General features: G+C 40.4%; 1 protein-coding gene across 1 annotated transcript in view; it reads right to left on the reverse strand.

Annotated features, from left to right (window-relative positions):
* LOC127034477 (cadherin-13-like) overlaps positions 1-21,575 on the reverse strand; it is a 433,731-nt gene that overhangs the window by 139,531 nt on the left and 272,625 nt on the right. Inside the window, exon 4 of the mRNA XM_050923360.1 lies at positions 2,494-2,613. Within this exon, the coding sequence (XP_050779317.1) occupies positions 2,494-2,613 (120 nt within the window). The remainder of the gene's footprint in view (positions 1-2,493; positions 2,614-21,575) is intronic.

Raw genomic sequence — 21,575 nt, forward strand, 5'->3', positions numbered from 1 at the left:
CTCCTTCACTAGCTATTCTCAAAACACTTTGACGTATTTTATGGTAACATGAGTCAGCAAAATATGATTTGTTTTACAACCAAGAGATTGTGCCACATATGATTAATGAATGAAAATATGCTAGAAATTAGACTATATATAATTCAGGATTAAGACCCCCAATCTATTTTATTCAGTCATAAAAGGATGTTCTATGGATTAGCATATTGAGGCTGGATGTGACGCAGCAGTAGTTCATTTGTTCATCCAGCTATTTATCTGGTAATGTTTTTGTTTTACAATGATAAGTCTTGGCTATTATTTCTGCTCTAGAATAATCTGTCACTAATAATAACCTTTTGTGGAGATTCAAGGGGAAACATCACTGGCTTTTTCAGAGCTGGAATGGAGTTGCTAGTTAAATGTACATCATACCAAAAGCAGAGACTAACTCAGCTGTTTCCAAAAGAAGAGGGGAGTCAGGATTGGAGCCTGGATTGAGATCTGAATTTCAAGACTGGGCTCTATTTCTGTAAGGGCTGAATCAAATTCTCAGAGGATTGAAATCCAGATCAGCATCTGAATTTTGTGACTTGGGAACCATCTGTTAGTGAAGACTGCAGTTTATGGAAAGGAATAAAGAGATTTCTCTTTAAAATATATTACTAGAAGATAAAGGGTTTTGTAATAGATACATATACAGCCTATGTGAGACATCTCAAATGGCCTGCCCTTCATATTTAATATGAAAGTGAATTAATACATTTAAAAAAACAAACCAAACCTCTACCTACCAGATCTATATATAAAATAGCTTTCTTGTTTGTCTCAATCACTCACATCTGAGAACTCTACAGTTCATATCTTCTGTTTGAAACAGCACTATGTTAAAGCACACTAGGGAACTTTTAGTACACACGAGCAGGGTCTACATGGAACAATCTGCGCACTTTAAAAATCTCACATCCTTACTACACATTGCTGCACCATGTAGATATTAAGATATCAAATATTTATCATGCCCATATTCAAAAGCCTCTTACCAAGTTACCGGTTATCTAAATTCTTAATTCAGTATTTTAAACAAACAAGAAAAAGCTTAGTCATGGCGGATTTTTCACAATTAAACAAGATCTGTACTCAAAAAAAAAATTCAAGTCTGCCCCAAAAGAGAGGACTACTTCTGGTGAGATCTGTTTTGTATCATTGTGAGGGGTAAGGGCAGAGAAGAAGATAAAACGCTGGAGGACTCAGGGTTCTGCCACACCCATCCCAGAAAAGGAGTAGTGGAGAGGTCCTCCAAGCAGCCTAGACTGGTTGTGAGTAAGTACTGAGAGGGGCCACTGGAACAGCTAGTCAGGGGGCCAGGAGGACCAAATAAAAGGAGCTGCAGAATAGAGCAGCAATTAGGTGCTGCTTGGAGCTGGAGAAAAAAAATGACTACATGCCTGGTTGGAAGAGCAGCAGGTCCAAAGACAGTCCACTGGCAGGGACCGAGGGAGTGAGAGGCTTCTGGCTGCCTGCTAGGACTGAGCCAAAGACGGTTTGCTAGCAGGGACTGGGGGAGCATTGAGCGCGCTCCTGGCTGGCTGCAGAAACTGAGTAAGAACTGAGCTTGGGGAGGGCCATAGGAAGATAGTGTCTCCAGGGAGGAAGCTTAGAAAAAACTGCCTGAGGACCACCAAAAGGGATCACCAGAACTGAAAGAACACAGACACACCAGACCAGAAGGGGGCGCTTGCAAGAGGTGGATGCTGACCCCATTACCAGCCCATGTTTCAGAAATGCCCATTTGCAAAATATGCCCAGGCAATTACAACAAATGATGCCTACATGATTCATTTGTATATTTAATTATTGTGGCTATATGAGCAATACTGCCAACTGGACATGCAAGTTATATGTGCGCAGTTGAGAAAAATCTATGCATAAGAACTGCAGGGGTGAGTGTGTGTACGTGTGTTTACAGAGATAAACAAAATAGGGTCTTGTTTTTGACAGATCTAAACAAAAAAGCCACCAGCCACACATGGTCTTTGGGTACTGTTGATTGATTAAAGTAGTCCAAAAGCCTTGTGTGCATGTCAGTTTTTGGTTGCTATAGCCTCAATTAAAAACAAAACCAGACACCAGATATCCAATCCTATACTCCTGAGGGAATGTACTGTTCTCGAATGGAACTTCATGACTTGTCATGTGGACATCAATACTGGACAAGCACATTTGTTAGGTGATTATTACTGTGAAATTCGTGCCATGGTTAAAAACATACCACTCTGATAAACCCATTTTACAAGAACTGATCCTGTTAAAGTAAAAATCCTATATACATCAAAATAATGCTCCTTTGTCCCAAGAGGAAAGAGAGAAAACACCTCTTTCTGTCTGGCTTCCATGCGCTTTGATTTTGTCCAGCATATATCTACCGCTGTGATAGATGCTCTATAAAAACCGAAGAGAAATGGATGAATTATTTAATATCACAATTTGATGCTATGTTTTGTCAAGACTTACCCGGCCCACGGCTCTGGGGAATGGCGGTCTCTGATTTTCTGGAATTAATATTGGTGTTGCCACAATGGCTCTTTTTTGTCTTAGAATTCCAAGACTGCCATCTTCAATCTTAAAGATTTCCTAAAAAAGAAAAATGAGGGAAGTAATTATCCAAGACCTCCAGGACAGCATGAATTTATTATCCCCATTGCATAGATCTTAATTTCTGAATTAAAAATTCCAGGTGCCAGGACCTTGCTAATACATTCTCTCAACCCTCATTAGCAGGAAGAGTATTGTTAGTTCAAGACTCGAACCAGTTTTGTGATTAATGAAGATTATCTTTAAACTATTCAGTCTGATCTTCAGGATCATTCCATTTATGATGATGCCAATAATGATTTATGTATGCACTGTTCATCTTGCATTCCTGTAGCCTAACTCAGCCTAAGTAGAAAAACCGGCCTAGCTTGAAAGCAACCACAATGGTTCTATAAATCTCCACCTCTGACTTTGCTACCTTCCTAGCTGATGAACGTGTTAAATTTTAAAAACTAAATGAGGTCTGGCCAGCTAAGTGCTTGGATAGGAGACCTGCAGGTAAACAAACATACTGGTGGAGTTGGTGTTGGTTAATCCTACTAGTATCACATTTCCATCCGAGTCAGGTAGAATCAATCCTCCAACCCTAGTGCTAAGCAATTTCCATGTACTTAAGATGTTGATTGGGGGATCAGTTGTGAAAGTGAAGTAGGTTTTATGATAATTTATGGTCATTAAAGATCCCATGACAGTTTTGCGTGATCATAGTAGCTATATCCCTGAAGGACTCTAGGTAAAGTTCAGCAGGGGTAATTACATTCTACTTTTTCCCTCCCTTTTGGACCCAGACTGCTGCGTATGGGTGTTGTTACAATAATTGCTGCATTATACCCCACCAGAGGTGGATGCATTTCAAAAGTGGTTGATGCAACACCTTTGCAATTCTGCAAATAAGCTTTCTAAAAGGCACGATGTGTGTGTGTCAACAACCAACAACGAGCTGTTCCTGCCGCTATCATGCTAGGTGCCTCTGTCTAAGATACAGTCTGCAGTAACTGAAAATTGTTGCCTCGATCGGTTTTAGTATCAGTTTTCAAATTTGACAATGAACAGAAATCAGGGGAAACGCAAGCCTGCAAAATACAACTCTAATCCTGCTGAAGTCAAAGAGGAGGAAGAACAATCAAGAGAATCTGTTTTCAGCTTTCATTACTGTGAGGCCTATCCTAATAATATAATTTTCCCGTCCATCCCTCATGCATTGCCACCTCGCTCTAGTCTTTCAGTCTGTAAGACACTTCGGTCCGTGTTTTTGTTTTGTCTTTCAATTTCTCTCCCAAAAGAGTTTTGCTTAATAAAAATTCATGAGAAAGTTGAAGACAAAAACATGGGAATGTCAAAATAAAAAAAAGCTGAATTCTACCCAAAGTCACTTCTGCTGTAAATACAGGCAGGAGTTTAGGCTGCCATGTGTCTGTGTGACATGGTTGAGGAGCATGACAAGGAATGAATGTTGATATGTCTAAAATGAAAAGGTTCTTTTAGTTCAGCTTGGCACAAATAGAACTACAGTGATAACAACTTTGATCCATGCTGACTCCTAGGCTAGGTCTACACTGGGGAGGTGGGGAGTCAACCTAAGATATGTAACTTCAGCTATGTAAATAGCATAGCTGAAGTCGGCGTATCTTCGGTTGATTTACCTGGCCGCAAGGACAGCGGTGAGTTGACTGCTGCTGCTCCCCCATCGACTTCGCTTCTGCCTCTCACCACAGTGGAGTCCTGGAGTCAACAGCAGAGGTATTGGGGATCGATTTTATCGTGTCTACACTAGATGCAATAAATCGATCCCCAATAGATCAATCACTACCCACCAATCCAGTGGGTAGTGTAGACATACCTCTAGTCTCACAAACCTCTCTGAGCTCATGAAGGACTACATTATATTGAAGAAGAAACTCCCAAAATGCCTTTGCAAAGGAACAAGGCAACAGAAATTGATCCCTGCCTGTAGTATAGATCCCTATGTGCTTGTTCAGTGGGAGGCATTTCCAGATGCACACCACTCAAAGGCATGATCAGTATTCAGGAACAGCCAGGCAATATCTAGTTCCATGCTGTATCACGGTGTCTTATGTCTACTTTTGCTACCAATACAAATTAGGACTAGCTCTATCTGGAACTCATTTCCATTAGTACTGGAAGACTTGAGTCAGGAACAATTAAGTCATAAATTTTCCCCACAACTGATCATTAATCTTTTCCAGATTGTTCCCCACTTGCAAAAAGCCAAAGATTATGCAAATGGTCACTACCTCAGTCCACATTTATCGTCACAAAGTGTTGGAGGTGTCAAAGGGGGTAGGAAGACGAGAAGACCTCACCTCCGCATTCTGAGCAAGATATTGGAACAATGAAGAATTCTTCCAGGGTTTTACAATGAGTCCAGTGCAGGGTGCGATGGGGCTTTGATAGTTCAGTCAGAAATGTCTGAATACTCATATAGAGTACATTTCATCCATCTGCAGATGACTATGCACCAGTTACATCTGATTGTTGACTTTTTAGTGGTGACTATTCTCTTTCTTGTCATCTACTGAAATTAAAGGGATGCTTGCCCCTCTGCATAGGGGTACATTTCACCACCATGCAGATATGACTAATTAAGATAGTAGCCTATATATATATATCACTATCAAGTTCACGTAAACAGAAGCAGAAAAAGAAAAGGGAAGCTGAAGAATTCTGTATTGGCCACCATTAAGATGTCTCTATCTCTATATATAGAGCCCAGTTACCACAATTATTTCCTTTTCTAAGAAAAAGGGGAAATTATGGTATGTCATAACACTGTGCAGTAGCAGTTGGCAAATGCTGACTTGTTAGAGACCAACACATAAACACGGAAACCCAGAATTTGAGAATTCTGTGTTTACACACAGCCTGATCAAATGAAGTCACAGAAAAGAGTTGCACTGACTTCAATGCACACTGTCAGGCCTGTACTTTATATATGTAATCACAATAGCTGGGTTCACCTTTTTCATTTCCTGGAGCACAATGCAAAATTATCAAATCATTTCAAATGGCAAAAGTTACACCTTTTAATAACATTGTAAGCTACTGTCTCAATATCACTTTAATATTATTACTGTATTACAATATAAACATCTCTTAGTAGGCTGTGCCCAAACTAAATATGATGTCTCAGCAATATGATTTTGTTACAGAAACTATAGAAGCAAAACCCTGCCACTGATGACTGGCGAGTAGTTACCAATTAAACAATAAGACTCAAGCTTTCTTCATGCTGTTTGTGCAGAATGCATTGCTATGATTGGGCCAGGCAGCTCCAGTGATCCAATTCAACTTAATAAAGGCAATGGAAAGCAGGGCCGACTCCAGTTTTTTTTCCATCCCAAGCAGTGGAAAAGAAAAGAAGGAAAAAAAGAAAAGAAAGGAAAATCCAATTGAGTGCCCACCGAAGACGAAGAGACGCCGCCGAATTGCCTCCAAATTCTAAAGCAGAGAGCTGGAGCAGCCGCCGAAGAGCCACCCCAATACCGGACAGAATGCTACCCCTTTCTATTGGCCGCCCCAGGCATCTACTTCCTTTGCTGGTGCCTGGAGCCAGCCCTGATGGAAAGATTCCCACAATGTTAGTGCAAAGGAGTTAATCACAAGTAGCTGTTGAAAGGGTTCAACCTCACATCTGCCATCCTGTTTAAAAGGTGGCAATCTTAACTTCATTTACACTTAGCATGGAAATTGTGTTACAATGTTTTTCTTTGTTATGTTTCTCCTTTTCAATAAACAAGGGAGTAGGGGGTGGAATTAGCATTATTTATTTTTAAACTTTTTGAAAGAAATATTTTGCGTAGTCACTTACAAGGATATAGCTACTGTCTCCCTAGACAATGGAAAAATCAGGTCGGCATCCAACTCTCACTTGACTATCTGACTTACCACAAGCTTTGCACCAGGCCTTTCACTTTACTGAGTGCCATTTTTAGATACAATACCAGTAATTGAATTTAATTTCCTAGTCACATTAAGCAAGCATCAAGCACGGAGTAGATTCATTTTTCTAACATTTAGACATGTGCTAAAGGAAAAAAAAAAAAGACTCATCTGAATAACTGCAATGACCTTGAGTTGATAGAGGTCAAGTCTACCTAATGTAGGATGTTACACAGGTTCAGACTTCCTTAGTTCCCTTGAGAATTCTCAACTCAGCTTCCACCACCCCCACCCCTTTGGTAAGGGTCCCTTTGAGGACTTAATACCTCTTGAAAATTTGAATAAATAGCCTAGCACTTTCCAGTAACAGGCACCATTACTCTTGGCAGAGAAAACTTCATTAGAACTTGTCAGGGGAATAAGTCAGATGGCTGAACACTCATCGATTTGTCACAATAAGGGTTGGAAATACCACTGGAGTGGCAATCTGTAACCCATTATTGGTGACCAGGAAAACACTTGCGTTTCTTGTCATTTAGTTGTTTTTTATAAATTGGGTTTGATGGTGTAAAGCTGGGTCAATAGCAGGTTCCATTACAAAAAAAATAAACAAAGTGAATTTATTTTTTACTGCAAGCAACCTGCCCGCCCCCCTTCCAGAAATTGCAATTTAATATGGCATTCTGTTGTGTAGCATGGCTGTGTGATGTAAAAGAGCAGCTGGAGGTGGCTGCATCTCAGTGTTGGGAGATATAGTCTCTCTTTACCCTTTATCTACTGTATTTCAAAGAGGGTGTTTGATTTATTTAATGTGTTTTAAGTGCTGTAAATACAGATTATAATAATCACCAGCACCACCTGATGGTTACCATCAACAGTATTGATAATAAATTTTCAAAATGTTTGCCAAAGCATCAAAACACCGGCATTTATTATTAATACTCTGGAAAGACCTAACAGTGTTCATGAGCTCTTCATAAATGAGTTAAAGAACAGTTGTTTAAATAAATCATTACATCAATTAATAAAATTAAGAATTTGAGAGGCCAGTGATACAGAGACACCGGGTCATAAATACTCTCTCTCTTCATTCCTTGTAAATCCCACCATCCAAATTGCATTGTATACTTTAAAAGCATAAATCTAACTAGAATTCAGTATACTACGGAGAATCATCTATCTTTCAATATACAGGCTTCAAGGTTTCTGAAGTATGCACAATGGGGCAGCATCTGGAAATTGTTAGGGGAAAAGTGGATTTTATTGCCTGAGTGATTTTACTATTATAAGTGTTACATACATAGACAGATTTCAGCTTGCCCAAGTTGATCAATTCATTGACTTCTCACCAATGCATGACATCTCTGACTGCAGATTTAATAATTGTTTATTTAATGAGTGACTATCATTTTTTATAGGGTATTGGATTTTTTAGCCTTCTTGAAGGGTAACAAATATGTTTTATTTTACATTATTTTAGTACACTTGTAAATAATAATTTTATAAATGCATTAAAAATAGCAAAAAGGTACAGCTTCCTATTTTAGCTGTATATATGAATACCCAAGACTATTCCAGAGAAAACCATTTAATTTCTGCATTGTAGAATTATTTGTTTTATTATTATCTTGGACTTATGCATTCTGAGGCATGATGTAAAAAAATCTTCTGCCTACATTCAAGTATAACTAATTTATCTGAAGGCTCACCTTATTCTTTGTCAGCAAAAAGTATTTCTAAGTCAAAGCTGATAATGACTGAATGCCATTAACTTTCCCTTTCCACACTCATTAACCACGGGAGTTACTTATTCTGGGACTAATCCAGAAATGACAAAGAAATATTACTTTAAATGAACATTCTTGGTTTTTTTCCCCCATCATTATTTACTGTAGTGGGTGTATTTTCATTAGAACCATATTGAATCACCCCTCTAGCAAGAATTCTCACATTGGCTGCACACTGCTCATTAAATATAATGAGGTACCCCTTCATAGATAAACAACTGATTAGGCTCTGGCTGACTGCACATGTCAGATAATATTGGAAAATATGGGCTTCAGGAAAACTGCTGTTTTGACCTTATGTCTCAAGTTTCACCTGGACACATTAGTAACTCACATTACTCATCACTATGAAAAAAAATCTCCACTGGTGTGAAGCAGACAGAAACAAGTTGTTTTTATAGCGGAAGGCAGGCGCTCACCTCAATATAGTGTATTGATCTGATATCCTGGAAAATTCAGTGCCACTAAAGATGCCCCAAAACCTTGAGATCCTCAGTGCGTTCAACCGTATTGTAAATAAACAGAGTAATTTTCTTTATACTCACTGCCCTAATGCAGTTTGCGCAATAAAATATAACAATGCACAGATCATGAAGGTACTTTGTCTAATAAATGGAGATTTTTCTCCAGCACAATTTCTCTTTACCATCGCATCAAAAGATTGTGGGGGTTTCTCAAACTGAAGTGTTTGGATCTGTAAGTAGCCTTAGAAAATGTGCATATAGTGATTTGTTTGCCATCAGATGATTCTTGTCATCAGATGAGGCTGTTTGACTAAATTTTTCCCGCAACCCAAAAATTACTAATAAAGGATTATTTCTTCTCCATTGGAACTCCCTCCATGATGAAGAAAAGGTGATGTTGAATGCATTTCAGAACTTCCCTCATGCGTCATCACCCCATTCACTGAGCCATCCTTCTTCTCTGAATACATTCTAAGGACTAAATCCTGCAGCTTCTGCTTAGCCCCACTGTAGTGGAATGGGTTACATAGGGAAGTGGGGGAATCTCCTTCCTTAGAGGATTTTAAGGTCAGGCTTGACAAAGCCCTGGCTGGGATGAGTTAGTTGGGGATTGGTCCTGCTTTGAGCAGGGGATTGGACTAGATGACCTCCTGTGGTCCCGTCCAACCCTGATATTCTATTATTCTATTCTATGATTCCAAATACCCCCATTTTCACTTTGGAAAGAGAGGGTGTTGCACAGAGAACTCCTCAGGTTCTTGTACACCAGAGAGCAACCTCTTTCCATGGGAGAATGGGGTGGGGAGGGGGGTCAGGGTAGTAGCATATAGATATGGCCAATGGGTTCACAAATTGCATGGGAGTTGTAATAGTGGCCATGAGCAAGTTATTCCAGTGTTCCATCCCTGGAGAATAGGGACACTTCCTGATACAGAAAACTCTTTTCTATCTGAAAGACCATCTGACCTGGCATACTGTTCGATTTCCTTTTTTTCATAGCATGTGTGGTCCTGCATGGCTTGTAAAGCAGCTCTCTCTTTGCTGCAGGGCAGCTAGCATAGTTTTTTATCCCTGATCCCTAACACCTTGGATAGGTGGGTTCTGTATTGCTCATCCACCACAGAACTCATTCCATTATGACTATGATATGCAAAGCAATTACACGGTCCCCTAAAGCAATAATACTGTATGTACAAATCATGTATATAGTTGCAGTGCAAGTCCCCTATTTTCCCTGCATCCCCCAAAAGGCTCAACATCCCTCTTTCCCTGAACATGCCTGCCTCCCCCTCCCAACAAATGTTCAGTTTTTCTTCTCACTCCGCACAAGCCTCTTAACCTTCCCTTCCCTTTCCCTCCAACCTCCAAGCTCTTCACAAACAGCCTTCGGTCTCCCTACTTTCCCCTCAAATATCCCCATCCTCCTTGCCATCCCCCCCAGACTCCCCACCTCTCTTTACCCTCTTCCCATAAACACTGCCTCTACTCCTTCAACAATCTCCCCCTTCCCCCCCCCCCACTTCTTTTTCACATGAAAGCACCATGATCCTCCCACCCTTAACCTCAGTCTTTTCTCCTTCTTCTAATATCCCTCTGGGACAGATAATACAACAAAGTATTGCAGGGAATTGCCATAAGTGTATATATTATTGTGGGCTGGGACTGTACATAACCTCTCTATGGGGGAGATGTGATAGATGTGAGACCTGAGAGTTCAAAAGACTACCTTGAAAAGGTGCCAGACAAGTAGACTTTTGGGACACGTGTTAAAAGGATTTCCTGGGGAATTCCTGGGGAGAGGTTAACGCAAATTCTCAACTCTGGTTATGCAAAATCCCAGCCTTTTGAAGATATGGAGACAGGCATTGTCTGCTGATTACCTGTTACAGAAGGCCAAGATCAAAAGCCCAAATAGTGGCTGGACTGCCCATCTTTCATTCTGGATCTGGAACTAAAATGGATGAATTTGAAACCACTGGAAAAACTCAAGTGGTGGCCATTGGGCAGACTGGCTTGCTGGGGTTATTGCACTGTAAGGCAGGGAGCTGTGCAGCCTTAAAACCCACAGTCAGGAGGGAGTGAGATGCAGGTCACCATCTAAAAGTGGTGATGGCTAAGAGCTGAGGCCAAAAGAGGGTGTCCTTGGTGGAACACAGACCAGGAATACAAATTCAGTTGCCCAGAACCTTGACACCCCCTTCATTTTGCTCCTGCAAGGTCAGAGTCACTCAATATTGTTCAGCAGCCAAGGTTACTCTAAACTGATGTCCTCTTCTCCCCAAGATGCCTACTTTTCTTTGTCAATCACCTTGGCACACGCTTCCTTTGCCCATCAACATCCTTTTTTACTTTGCCTCTCCCCAGCTTCCCTATCTTCACCCTTCTTCTGTCTCCCCTTTTCACCTCCACTCCCCCAGTGCCAGTATTGGCAACCCCAAAACGTCAACAATCTTGGTGGATTCTGGACTTCATGAGCCAAGACTGAGGGAGGAACTCTTCCGAGCAACTCTTCTCTAAGCCAGATAGAGAAATACCAATACGTACTCTTCTTTGGCTTTTGGCAGATAAATAGGAGCTGTTTCCTCCCATCCTTCTATCTCTAAACCCTAGTTTTCCAATTTGTTTATAAGATCCACTGGGAACTGGACTGAGCTACTGATACAAGCCACAGAATAGCCTTCATACAGATAACGAACTAGAGATCAGATATTTGGGGCTTCATTCTGTTGTTCTGTACCTTGGGCAGTCATTCATGCCAGTGCAACAGTGTGTGTAAAACAGAATAGTAGCATTTTAATTCCACTTTACACAGTGCAAGTAGCTCCATAAGCAAGGCAGCAGAGGAGCAGGCTCCTTGTACTCTATTTCCAAGCTTTGAAGTATCCAATCTCCCAATTCTGTCATTTTGAATTTTGAATTTGAGTGGCTTTTTTTAAAATACAACACTAATTCATATGCTCTTTAAATTGAAAACAGTTTTGGGCATGCAGATCTGATTTCCAATCTCTCTTCTCCCATGTAATGGTTAAGTAGGTACTCTTTTGCAAAATTTGCCATTATCCTACACCAGAAAATGCATTGTACAAAGTGGAGAGGGAAGTCGGCTCTTTCTCGGTGCCGTGACAATGTGCTGCATTAGACTGCAGAGTAAGAATGCGGGGGAGTTTGCACAGATTTGCTGTGGACTGCACATCATGCCACAGAGACAGGAGGCTTTCCAGTACTCTACTATATATGAATGATATTCTAAAAAAAGAATAAGTTTCCCCTGCTATTACAGTTCTGTGCTTTTCCTAAGCAGAGGCTGCCAGTACTAACAAGTGAAGTGGCGGTTTGTGAAGAAGACAAAATGCCCAGTTAAAACAAGGCTGTGGCCAAATTCCTCCTTTTCCAAGCCAGATTTGAACTGGGGCCTAAAGAGCTGAAAGGTTACTATATAGATCTGCTTCACAACTTGGTCCTTATTTCTTCTACTCAGTCCAAATTAATTAACTGGCATTATCAGCTTGATCCTAAGAGCTTAATTCAGTTGTGAGATACAAACAAGGATGAGTGTTGACAAGTGCTCTGGGTATAGATTCCTCCTACATAGTCACAATGATACCCAAGCCAGACTGCATCTGTCAAACATGAAAATATTGGACCTGATTCTCCATTGCATTGCATCAGTTTTGTACCAGTGACTCAGCTGAAGGCAAAGGACTCACACCGATGTAATTAAAGAATCATAAAAGAAGATTAGGACTGGAAGAGACCTCAGGAGGTCATCTAGTCCAACCCCCTGCTCAAAGTAGGCCCAACTCTAAATAAATCATCCCAGACAGGGCTTTGTCAAGCCAGGCTTTAAATACCTCTAAGGATGGAGATTCCACCACCACCCTAGGTAACCCATTCTAGTGCTTCACCACCCTCGCAGTGAAATAGTGTTTCCTAATATCCAGCTTAGACCTCCCCCACTGCAATTTGAGACCATTGCTCCCTGTTCTGCCATCTGCCACCACTGAAAACAGCCGAGCTCCATTCTCTTTGGAACTCCCCTTCAGGTAGTAGAAGGCTGCTATCAAATTCCCCCCTCACTCTTCTCTTGTGCAGACTAAATAAGCCCCGTTCCATCAGCCTCTCCTCATTAGGGGGCTGGGGAACATGACTTATTTTTGTTACCCTCTGCTGGAGTCTCTCCAAATTGTCCACATCATTTCTGTTGTAGGGGGTCCAAAACTGGATTCAATACTCCAGATGTGGCCTCACTAGTGCAAAATAGAGGGGAATAATCACTTTCCCTCGATCTGCTGGCAATGATCCTACTAAAAGCAGCCCAGTATGCTCTTAACCTTCTTGGCAACAAGGGCACACCAATGGTAATGGTAATGTAGATGGTGAAGAATTAGGACTACTCTGTTTATAATCCATTTACTAGACTACAGATGGAAAGTTCTCAAAGAGAATATAAAAAAGAGCCATATAATTTTTCTGAATGCAAGAGTTTTTATGTGGATCCTAATTTAGGTAAGAGATGGTGAATATTCATATGTACAAAGCCAACTCTCAAATTATTGCCATTGTTATACCTAACAGCACTTGATTCTATCCAAGATGAGCATTAATTTATATTCATTTTTACCTCAAAAAATAACTTTTTCTGTGCGTATAATAGAAGTTAGTGTTGTTTGGAGCTAGGTCCACCTATTTGGATCAAATCTCACCCCTTTTGGAAGAATCTTCCCATACAGACATGGAAGATGCAGATGAAAATAACCAGCCTTTTCTAGAGGATGGGATCCCAGTCAATTCTTTATTAGATGTAGAATCCAGAAGGCCCCCTTACTTGCATACTGCAAATAAAGTATAATTTAGGGTATTCATAGTGTGGATCTGACACTATCAAGAATCAGGAATAAAATAATTGCCCTACTAGAACATGCCCTACTAGAAGCCTAAATGCATGTATGTAACTAAGCTAGAGTTCCTGGCAGTAGCTTAGTGATCTTTTACCATGAAACATGAGGTTTGATAGTCATTGTAATTTTAACCCTGCACAACATCATGCACCATTCTAACTGATAGGTGAAATCTGACCCACGTGGCGGTCATGGTTACATAAAAACATTTCTTTTCTAATCTACATGTGTTGCCTTTTAAATGAGTGGCCTTCTAGAGTAAAATAGTCACCACCTGCACAAATTCTAAGCAGAGAGGCTTTGTGCAAATTAATTAACTAAGGGCAAGGTCAAGCCAGTCTTTTCCAAGTCTGCACACAACCTGTTCAGCAACTCTGTGAGGATTCCTAGACTGTAACAGTGGTCATGTGCCAGCTACACTGGGTTTCTGGTCAGTGGAATCATATAAACTATGCCATTTAAAAGGAGGTGGGATTTTCAAAAGTGCTGAGCACCCCATACTTCCTGCTCACTTCAGTGGCTTGCTTGGAAAGGAAGGATGGTCCACTGGTTAGTGCACTAAGCTAGGACTTAGGAGAGCCAAGTTCAATTCTTTGCTCCACCAAAGGTTCCTGTACAACCTTGGGCCAGTCACGTCGTCTCTCTGTGCCTTGGTTTCCCATCTGTAAAATGGGGGTTGCGGTATCACAGGAGGTTTGTAAGAATAAATATGCTAATGATTATAAGGTGCTCACATACTGTGGTTCTGGGAGGCCAAATAAGTGGTACCCCATGAATAGATATGTGCTCAGCAATTTTGAAAATAAGGCTACTTTATTTAGGGGTCCAAATTAGGATTTAGGAATTCACCCCTTACTGAGCATGTGTCTTCCCTGGGCTGTTCAAACATCTCCTAGAGCATTTTTTCTTGCAATGCAATAAGTAATTCAGGATCTATCAGTGTATATGAATAGTTTAAATTCTTCCTTCCAATGTGCATTACCATTACTTTGTACTCGTCTATAGCAAATTTCATTTGCTATCATGTTGCCCAATTACCTAGTTTTGTAGGTCCTTCTGGATTAACTCTCAGTCTTCTCTGGCCTTGATTCACCTAAATAATTGGGTGTTAAAGGATTCTGACACCTTGAAATGTGTGAAAAGGATTATCCTTCATCTGTGTGGTGTACAGTATTTCACAAAGAGAATCTGTCTGAGGACATAATGCAATGCTAGCAGGATATGCAATTTTTTAAAGAGAAGACTATGTGATTATGTGATATGGTATGTAGCTCTTGTATGAAATAAATTATATACTCAAACTGTTGCCACAGTTATTATTCAAGATATTATTAAACTTGATGTCATTTTAAATCCTCAGACTTGGAAACAACACTAGATTTTAGAGGTCCTCTTCCCTAAATTTAGTTAACTAACCCTACTCAGCATCCCCAGGAGGCAAAGCAAATTTCAAGACAACCTGAGTAAGTATACAGATTTTAGAGCATTTTAGGGTATGTCTACACTGCAATTAGAAGCCCATGGCTGGCCTGTGCCACCTGACTCAGGCTCGTGGGACTTGGGCTAAGGGCTGTTCAACTGTGGTGTAGATGTTCAGGCTTAGGCTGGAGTCTGGGCTTTAGAATCCTGCAAGGTGTGGGGGTCTCAGAGCTCAGACCACAGCCCCCAAGTCCAAAAGTCTACACTTCTTACTCTCATTATAGAATCATTATGAATTAACTGTGGGATTCACACGCTTATAAGAATGGCATAACAACAATATCCTTACATTTTTCTCCTCCTAATCTGCATTGTGGCCCAGTCAACACCGTAGCAAAAAGGAACACTAATATTGATTTGCACGTCATCTTTTGCATCTCACTATGCTTCTCAGAAAGGAAGGGGTGTTGACAAGTTAATGAACTCCAGCTGCAAACACATGGATAAGCCAAGGGATGGATTTAGCACCTGTCTTGTTCTAAAATCTGAAGTCTTCCTTAGGTGAACCTTTCTTGATCACTACACAAAAGCTGAAACAGTCTGTTCTTATAGTAACCATGAGTGCCAACACTATTAGAAGTCACATAATATGTCACTGCTTGTAGACCCCCTATTAGGCTAAATGAATCAGTCCTTGCACTCCTAAACCTTTACTTTTTTAAACATATGGGATGTAATAATCTATGCCAAAAAGTTACCGGGTCCTAAGGCTTCCGAAAATGTACTTTTCTAAGTAACCGTGTTGCTCTGTTTTCAAATGAAATTTCTTTTGCAAATAACTGTTAATGTCCAATAGCAGAGAACATGGTCAAGATAGCTGAACTACATACTCATCAAATCTCTCACTTAAACCCTTGTTTGGGATCCTGCATAATACCAATGTACATTAATGTACTGTCAATGAATATATTTTCTGTCTCAAAAGCTTCCTTGACCTCTGTCCTGTATGCGTTTTATATCCACTTTATCAATTTTTGTAAGACAGATACACTATGTCATCTCTCACATCTTCTGCACTCAGCAGCCGTGATCAAGATCTATGGACTACATATGCTCCTCACAAAAAAGAAGGTGAAGGTGTCAGGAGCCAGTTCTTGCTCCCTGAGTCTTTGGATCAGCCTTAACCTTCATGCAACTTGAAGCTGCTTCCAGAAAAGAAGAACGTGGTAGTAAATTGACTTACAACAAGTCCCAACCCACCTCCAATGCTGGAAATAGAGGACAAAGGCACAAGGTCCTTCTATGGTGCAAATAACAGGCTAATCTCCTTTACCAAGATAATTCTCCGTTGGGCATTTGTTACTGGATTCCCAGTAGCACAAAGGTGCTGTAATCCGGCGAGAAAATCTGGCCATCTAAATCTCTGAATTAAGGAGTTGCCTTCAAACTCTCTGCATTAGCTGGCCATGTTCCTTGGTGAGGAAGTATTCAGAAACTACTTAATAGGGGCTATGTGGGTGGTTAGAAGGACAGATTAGATATCTGGATAGGGGAACAGCTGTGGTTTCCTTAAAAGGACTGGAAGTTGGAACACTAGTTTTCATACTTTCCATCACAATTTCTCCTTCCAGAAGTACAGGGTGGAGTCTGTAGTGGCATGCTGCCCTGAATTCCATATGCTATGCCTTGCCAGGCACTGCTGTGGCAATGAGAATAAACTATTGTCTCTAAGGAATAAACCGATGCAACTCAGCCAACCAAGTGGCACAAACAAAAGTTTAAAAAAATGTGCTTTGTAAGCTGCGCCTGCACTGTGTCAGGAACCTGTTAGGCTGCGTTGTTGTGCTGACAACTCTGACATACAGTCTTTGCTCCCTGTTCTATGACCCTAATAGCAGATACTGATGTTTCAGATTCACGGAGCTAGGTAAATGCTGCAAGCAGCAGTGGAAAACACACTACATATACCTAAAGAATAATGACATGAAAAAATACTATTTACCAGAATGATAAACAGAAAAGGCCTCTAGAGTCCTTTTCAAAAAGATGGATAATTAATTTTCACATTCATAGGCCCCAGGATCCGCATGGGCCAACATGATAGCAGGATTGAATGTCTTTGTTATTTTAGCCTGATCATATTTTCCCAATGATATTATTTGAACCAATAAGTAGAGAGAGGAGGAGGAGTTGAAATAAAATAAGGATTGATCTGAGCCTCCATCAAAAACTTGAACTTAACTTTGAACCTTTTTTTAAAAAAGAGGTCTGAAAAAATGCCCAGGTAAATTTGATGTGTTTTGTTTGTTAGTTAAACAGATTTCATTTCAGGACTATGACCAGGAGTTAAAATGTCCACATGTCAAAGGAATTTTCTTCTCACCATGTCTTCATTTGCATCACAATCAGCAGATGCCTCTCAAGATGACCCATCTAAATAATCAGGCTCGCGAGAGTTGGATTATTCAGATAAGGTTTAGACAAGCATATAAAAATTGCTGGCACTTCATTCTAAGTCAAACTCCATATGTTTCACCTAAAACGTTCATTCTGTTTTTAGAGATATTACCAGTTCCAGTAATATTCACTGTACTTACTACTAGAACCCTAACATTTCTAGAATTGGCATTTTAAAGTGCATCTACTGCACTATGCAAGTGCACACAAATACAACAAAACAGGTTATTGATATGGCTCCACAGCACTATTCATCATCCTTACGGTGTAATATCTAAGTTGTGGAGTTTGTGATTCAGAAAAGGGAAATGTTATCAGAAACTGACCTTTTACGTTTGTGATGGACAAAACAGCCTCTTAATTAGCGATCCAGAGGTCTGGGTTAACCCATTATTAAGACAGAGGCCAAATTCTGATCTAAGTTTGCATTTCAAATACCTCCAAGATTTAAGGGTGTTCCAATCAGAAGTTTTGGTCCTGGCCTTTTTCTGCTTGTAACTACACTGAAAATTCCTAGTTTATTGCTAAACTCTTCTCTTTATATTAGAAATTCAAATCAAAGTTACTTGGGCTAGCTAGGTGGCTCATCAGAAGCTGCACTTAAGCAGCTTTGGATGAATTCCGGTCACTGCTCATCATTTCAAGGATCATAATCATAGTAGAAGCAGAGTTTCCAGAATGTAACAAGCCAATGAGTAAGGGCTACTCTTCAGACAGATTTCCCAGGGGAGGAAGGAGAGGGAGAGGTTGTTGTAGTGAAGTGAAAATTGCTGTAGACAGATATCACTGAGAGAACTGGAATTAATAGGAAGAGGGACAGAAGAGGTGGGGGGTCAGAGGCCTGGGAAAAGGGAGCTACGTGATGTAAAACTAGAGGGAAAGGATAAGAAAAAGGATTCTTGTAAGGAGTGTCCCCACTTTTTTGTGTTTCTTTTTTTTCCAATGTGTAGTATGAGTCACATAAAACTTCAGAGATTATAATGCAATACCTTGGCACCAATCTCTCTTGTTTATGTGGCCATTAGTTCAAAGCCACAGACAAGCAATTTATTGAGTATGAAAAATGTCACCTATGGCACCCTAATTTGCATCTGAAAATTGATTTTTGTCACACTGGGATTTTAGGACAACCTCTTTTGGCAGCCAACACTGCCACAAAGCATAATAAAAATAATTATGTGGCCACAAAAGCATGTTAGGCTCACTGTAAATTTTAAGTCTCTAAAGGATTGTACGCGGCAAGGCATTATTGATGAGATTGTGAAAGAGTTACCTGCGGTAATCCTTCTTGATGATTTAATATTGACACCTACATTTAAAGCGTAACTGATGATTGCTAGCTAAGTGTATATCATCATAATAGCCCTTCATTATGCTTAGTCAAACGCTCCTGCATGGTACTGGGATATTAGAAATGTCAGTCAAACAATTATGGAGATTTTTAAAAAGTGATAATTGCTGAGCGACATCATGTTTCGTAAAGAAACAACTACAAAAATATATTTGGATGATCACAGTTAAACCATGTCACCTATTAGAGCCTGGCAATTTTGCAAATATTAAATATACCTATTCATTTTTCACTTGGTAGCATATTGGGCTCTTAGAATCTGCAAATTTCTGTCCATTCAGTGGGGAGGCAGTTAATTTCTATGGGAAGTTGTCATCTGCCATCGTGGTTCTGAATAATCCTATTAATTATCAAAATGCAGAGTTGCTCAAACACTTTCATTAGTTATTTTGGCAAAATAGTTCCCCTGAGTAAGTTATATTTATACTGCAAATGCTTCTAAAACTGAATTGACTATATGTAATTATGCAGACGAGTTTTCTCCCTCAGAGATAAATTGTTTTAGAGCAGTATTCTTTATAAGAAAGTTCTTATCCTGCCATTGTCTCTTTTTATCAGCACAGAATAATCTACAGCCTCAGTTTCAGTGAGGAAGAGACTTTGCTCTGTATTGTGAATACAATATTTAGTTTTGGCTCTGGATATTGTTTTCTTCCATTAAAAAGTCAGGTACAGGATGGTAATTAAGAAAAATATATACACCTTTCATGCCAAGTTTTGGACGGTAATTGTTTGTGAGAGGGGAAAAGATAATACTGAGAATGAGTTAACGGGCCCAGACAATATGATCTGACTCAAACCTTTCCTCAAAAAAATTAAAAAACTATTTTTTTTTGGTATGAAAGTAACTTATCCTGGTCTATAGAAGTGCAGTTGAGCTTTGTTTTAGACTTGTGGGGAGAGTTTCTATGACAGCAGAATTCATCTTGCTAATGAAGTTCATATTTAACATCTTGTTGCAGCATTAAAACTATTACAGCACAGTACTGCACTTGAGAAAATTGCTACAAGAGTGTTAAAATATTTGAGGCTACTTGTGGGAAATATTGAAGTCATATTTTTTTTAAAAAGGGCAGTTGCTTTCAATGGGATTTATTAGTACCTTCTTACATGCTAACCAAGAATTGTGTGTATGTATTTAGGTGTGAGCTGCTATGACACAGACTGGTTCTTCGCTTTTCATGTCTACTTAGCTCTGGTCTAGCTAGGAGAAGCATTTGATCCTGACAAAGGGCATATCTACATTACCCACTGGATTGATGGGCAATGATCAATTCAGTGGGGGTCGATTTATCGTGTCTAATTAGACACGATAAATCAACTGCTGAGTGCTCTCTCATCAACTCAGGTACTCCACCAGAGTGAGAGGTGCAGGCGGAGTTGATGCGGGAGCGTTAGCAGTCTACTCACCACAGTGAAGACACTGCAGTGAGTAGATCTAAGTACATCAACTTCAGCTATGTTATTCATGTAGCTGAAGTTGCGTAACTTAGATCAATCTCCCCTCCTCCCCCCAGTGTAGACCAGACCTAAGAGTTCCAGAAACATTTGGCAATTGTTTGGCCAGAATTTTAAGTAACTATTGGGCTTGGCAACATACCTGTGCTGACTACCTGAAGAGTTTATTTCCCCTTGGAAGTTTCTATCAGTGTGCTGTTGTACTGTAGGTTTTTTCCCTGTGGCATAATCACTCTGCAACACACAAAGAAGCTGGACACCTGGTAGCTTCAGTTATCTGGGGATTCCTGAATAGCACAGAGCTGGGGTAGCTGGCTTGGCACGGTGCTCATTCGCAGCCCTCAGTTTAGGAGTTGTGCCTGGAATGCTGCTGTTCTCCAGCAATCCCCAACTTGCCAGACAGACTCTTGGCTGCTGGTGGAATTTAAAAACAGTGCAGGACTTGATCTAAGTTACATCAGGCTGATCCAGCAACCAGAAGCTCTAGATAATTGGGGATATAAAATCACAGAATAATAGAAGATTAGAGTTCGAAGAGACCTCAGGTAGTCATCTAGTCCAACCCCTGCTCAAAGCAGGACCAACCCCAAATAAATTATTCCAGCCAGGATTTTGTCAAGCTGGGCCTTAAAAACCTCTAAGGATGGAGATTCCACCACCTCCCTAGGTAACCCATACCAGTGCTTCACCACCCTCCTAGTGAATATCCAATTGCAGCTTGAGACCATTGCTCCTCCCACACTGCAACTTGAGACCATTGGTCCTTGTTCTGTCATATGCCACCACTGAGAATAGGTGAGCTCCATCCTCTTTGGAACTGCCCTTCAGGTAGTTGAAGGCTGCTATCAAATCCACCCTCACTTCTCTTCTGCAGACTAAATAAGCCCAGTTCCCTCAGCCTCTCCATAAGCCCCTTAATCATTTTCAATGCCCTCCACTGGACTCTCTCCAATTTGTCCACATCCTTTCTGTAGTGGGGAGCCCAAAACCGAACACAAAACTCCAGATGTGGCCTCGCCAGTGCTGAATAGAAGGGAATCTGCTGGCAGTGCTCCTACTAATGTTGCTCAGTATGCCATTAGCCTTCTTAGCCACAAGAACACACTGTTGACTGATATCCAGCTTCTTGTCTACTGTAATCCCTAGGTCCTTTTCTACAGAACTGTTGCTTAGCCAGTTGGTTCAAAGCCTGTAGTTTCCATCCTAAGTGTGGAACTCTGTAAAGATGGTTTAAAGACATTTTCTCTTCCACCCTTCCTCAGCTGGG

The sequence above is a fragment of the Gopherus flavomarginatus genome, chromosome 14 (genome assembly GCF_025201925.1).
Source record: "Gopherus flavomarginatus isolate rGopFla2 chromosome 14, rGopFla2.mat.asm, whole genome shotgun sequence".
Taxonomy (NCBI): domain Eukaryota; kingdom Metazoa; phylum Chordata; order Testudines; family Testudinidae; genus Gopherus; species Gopherus flavomarginatus.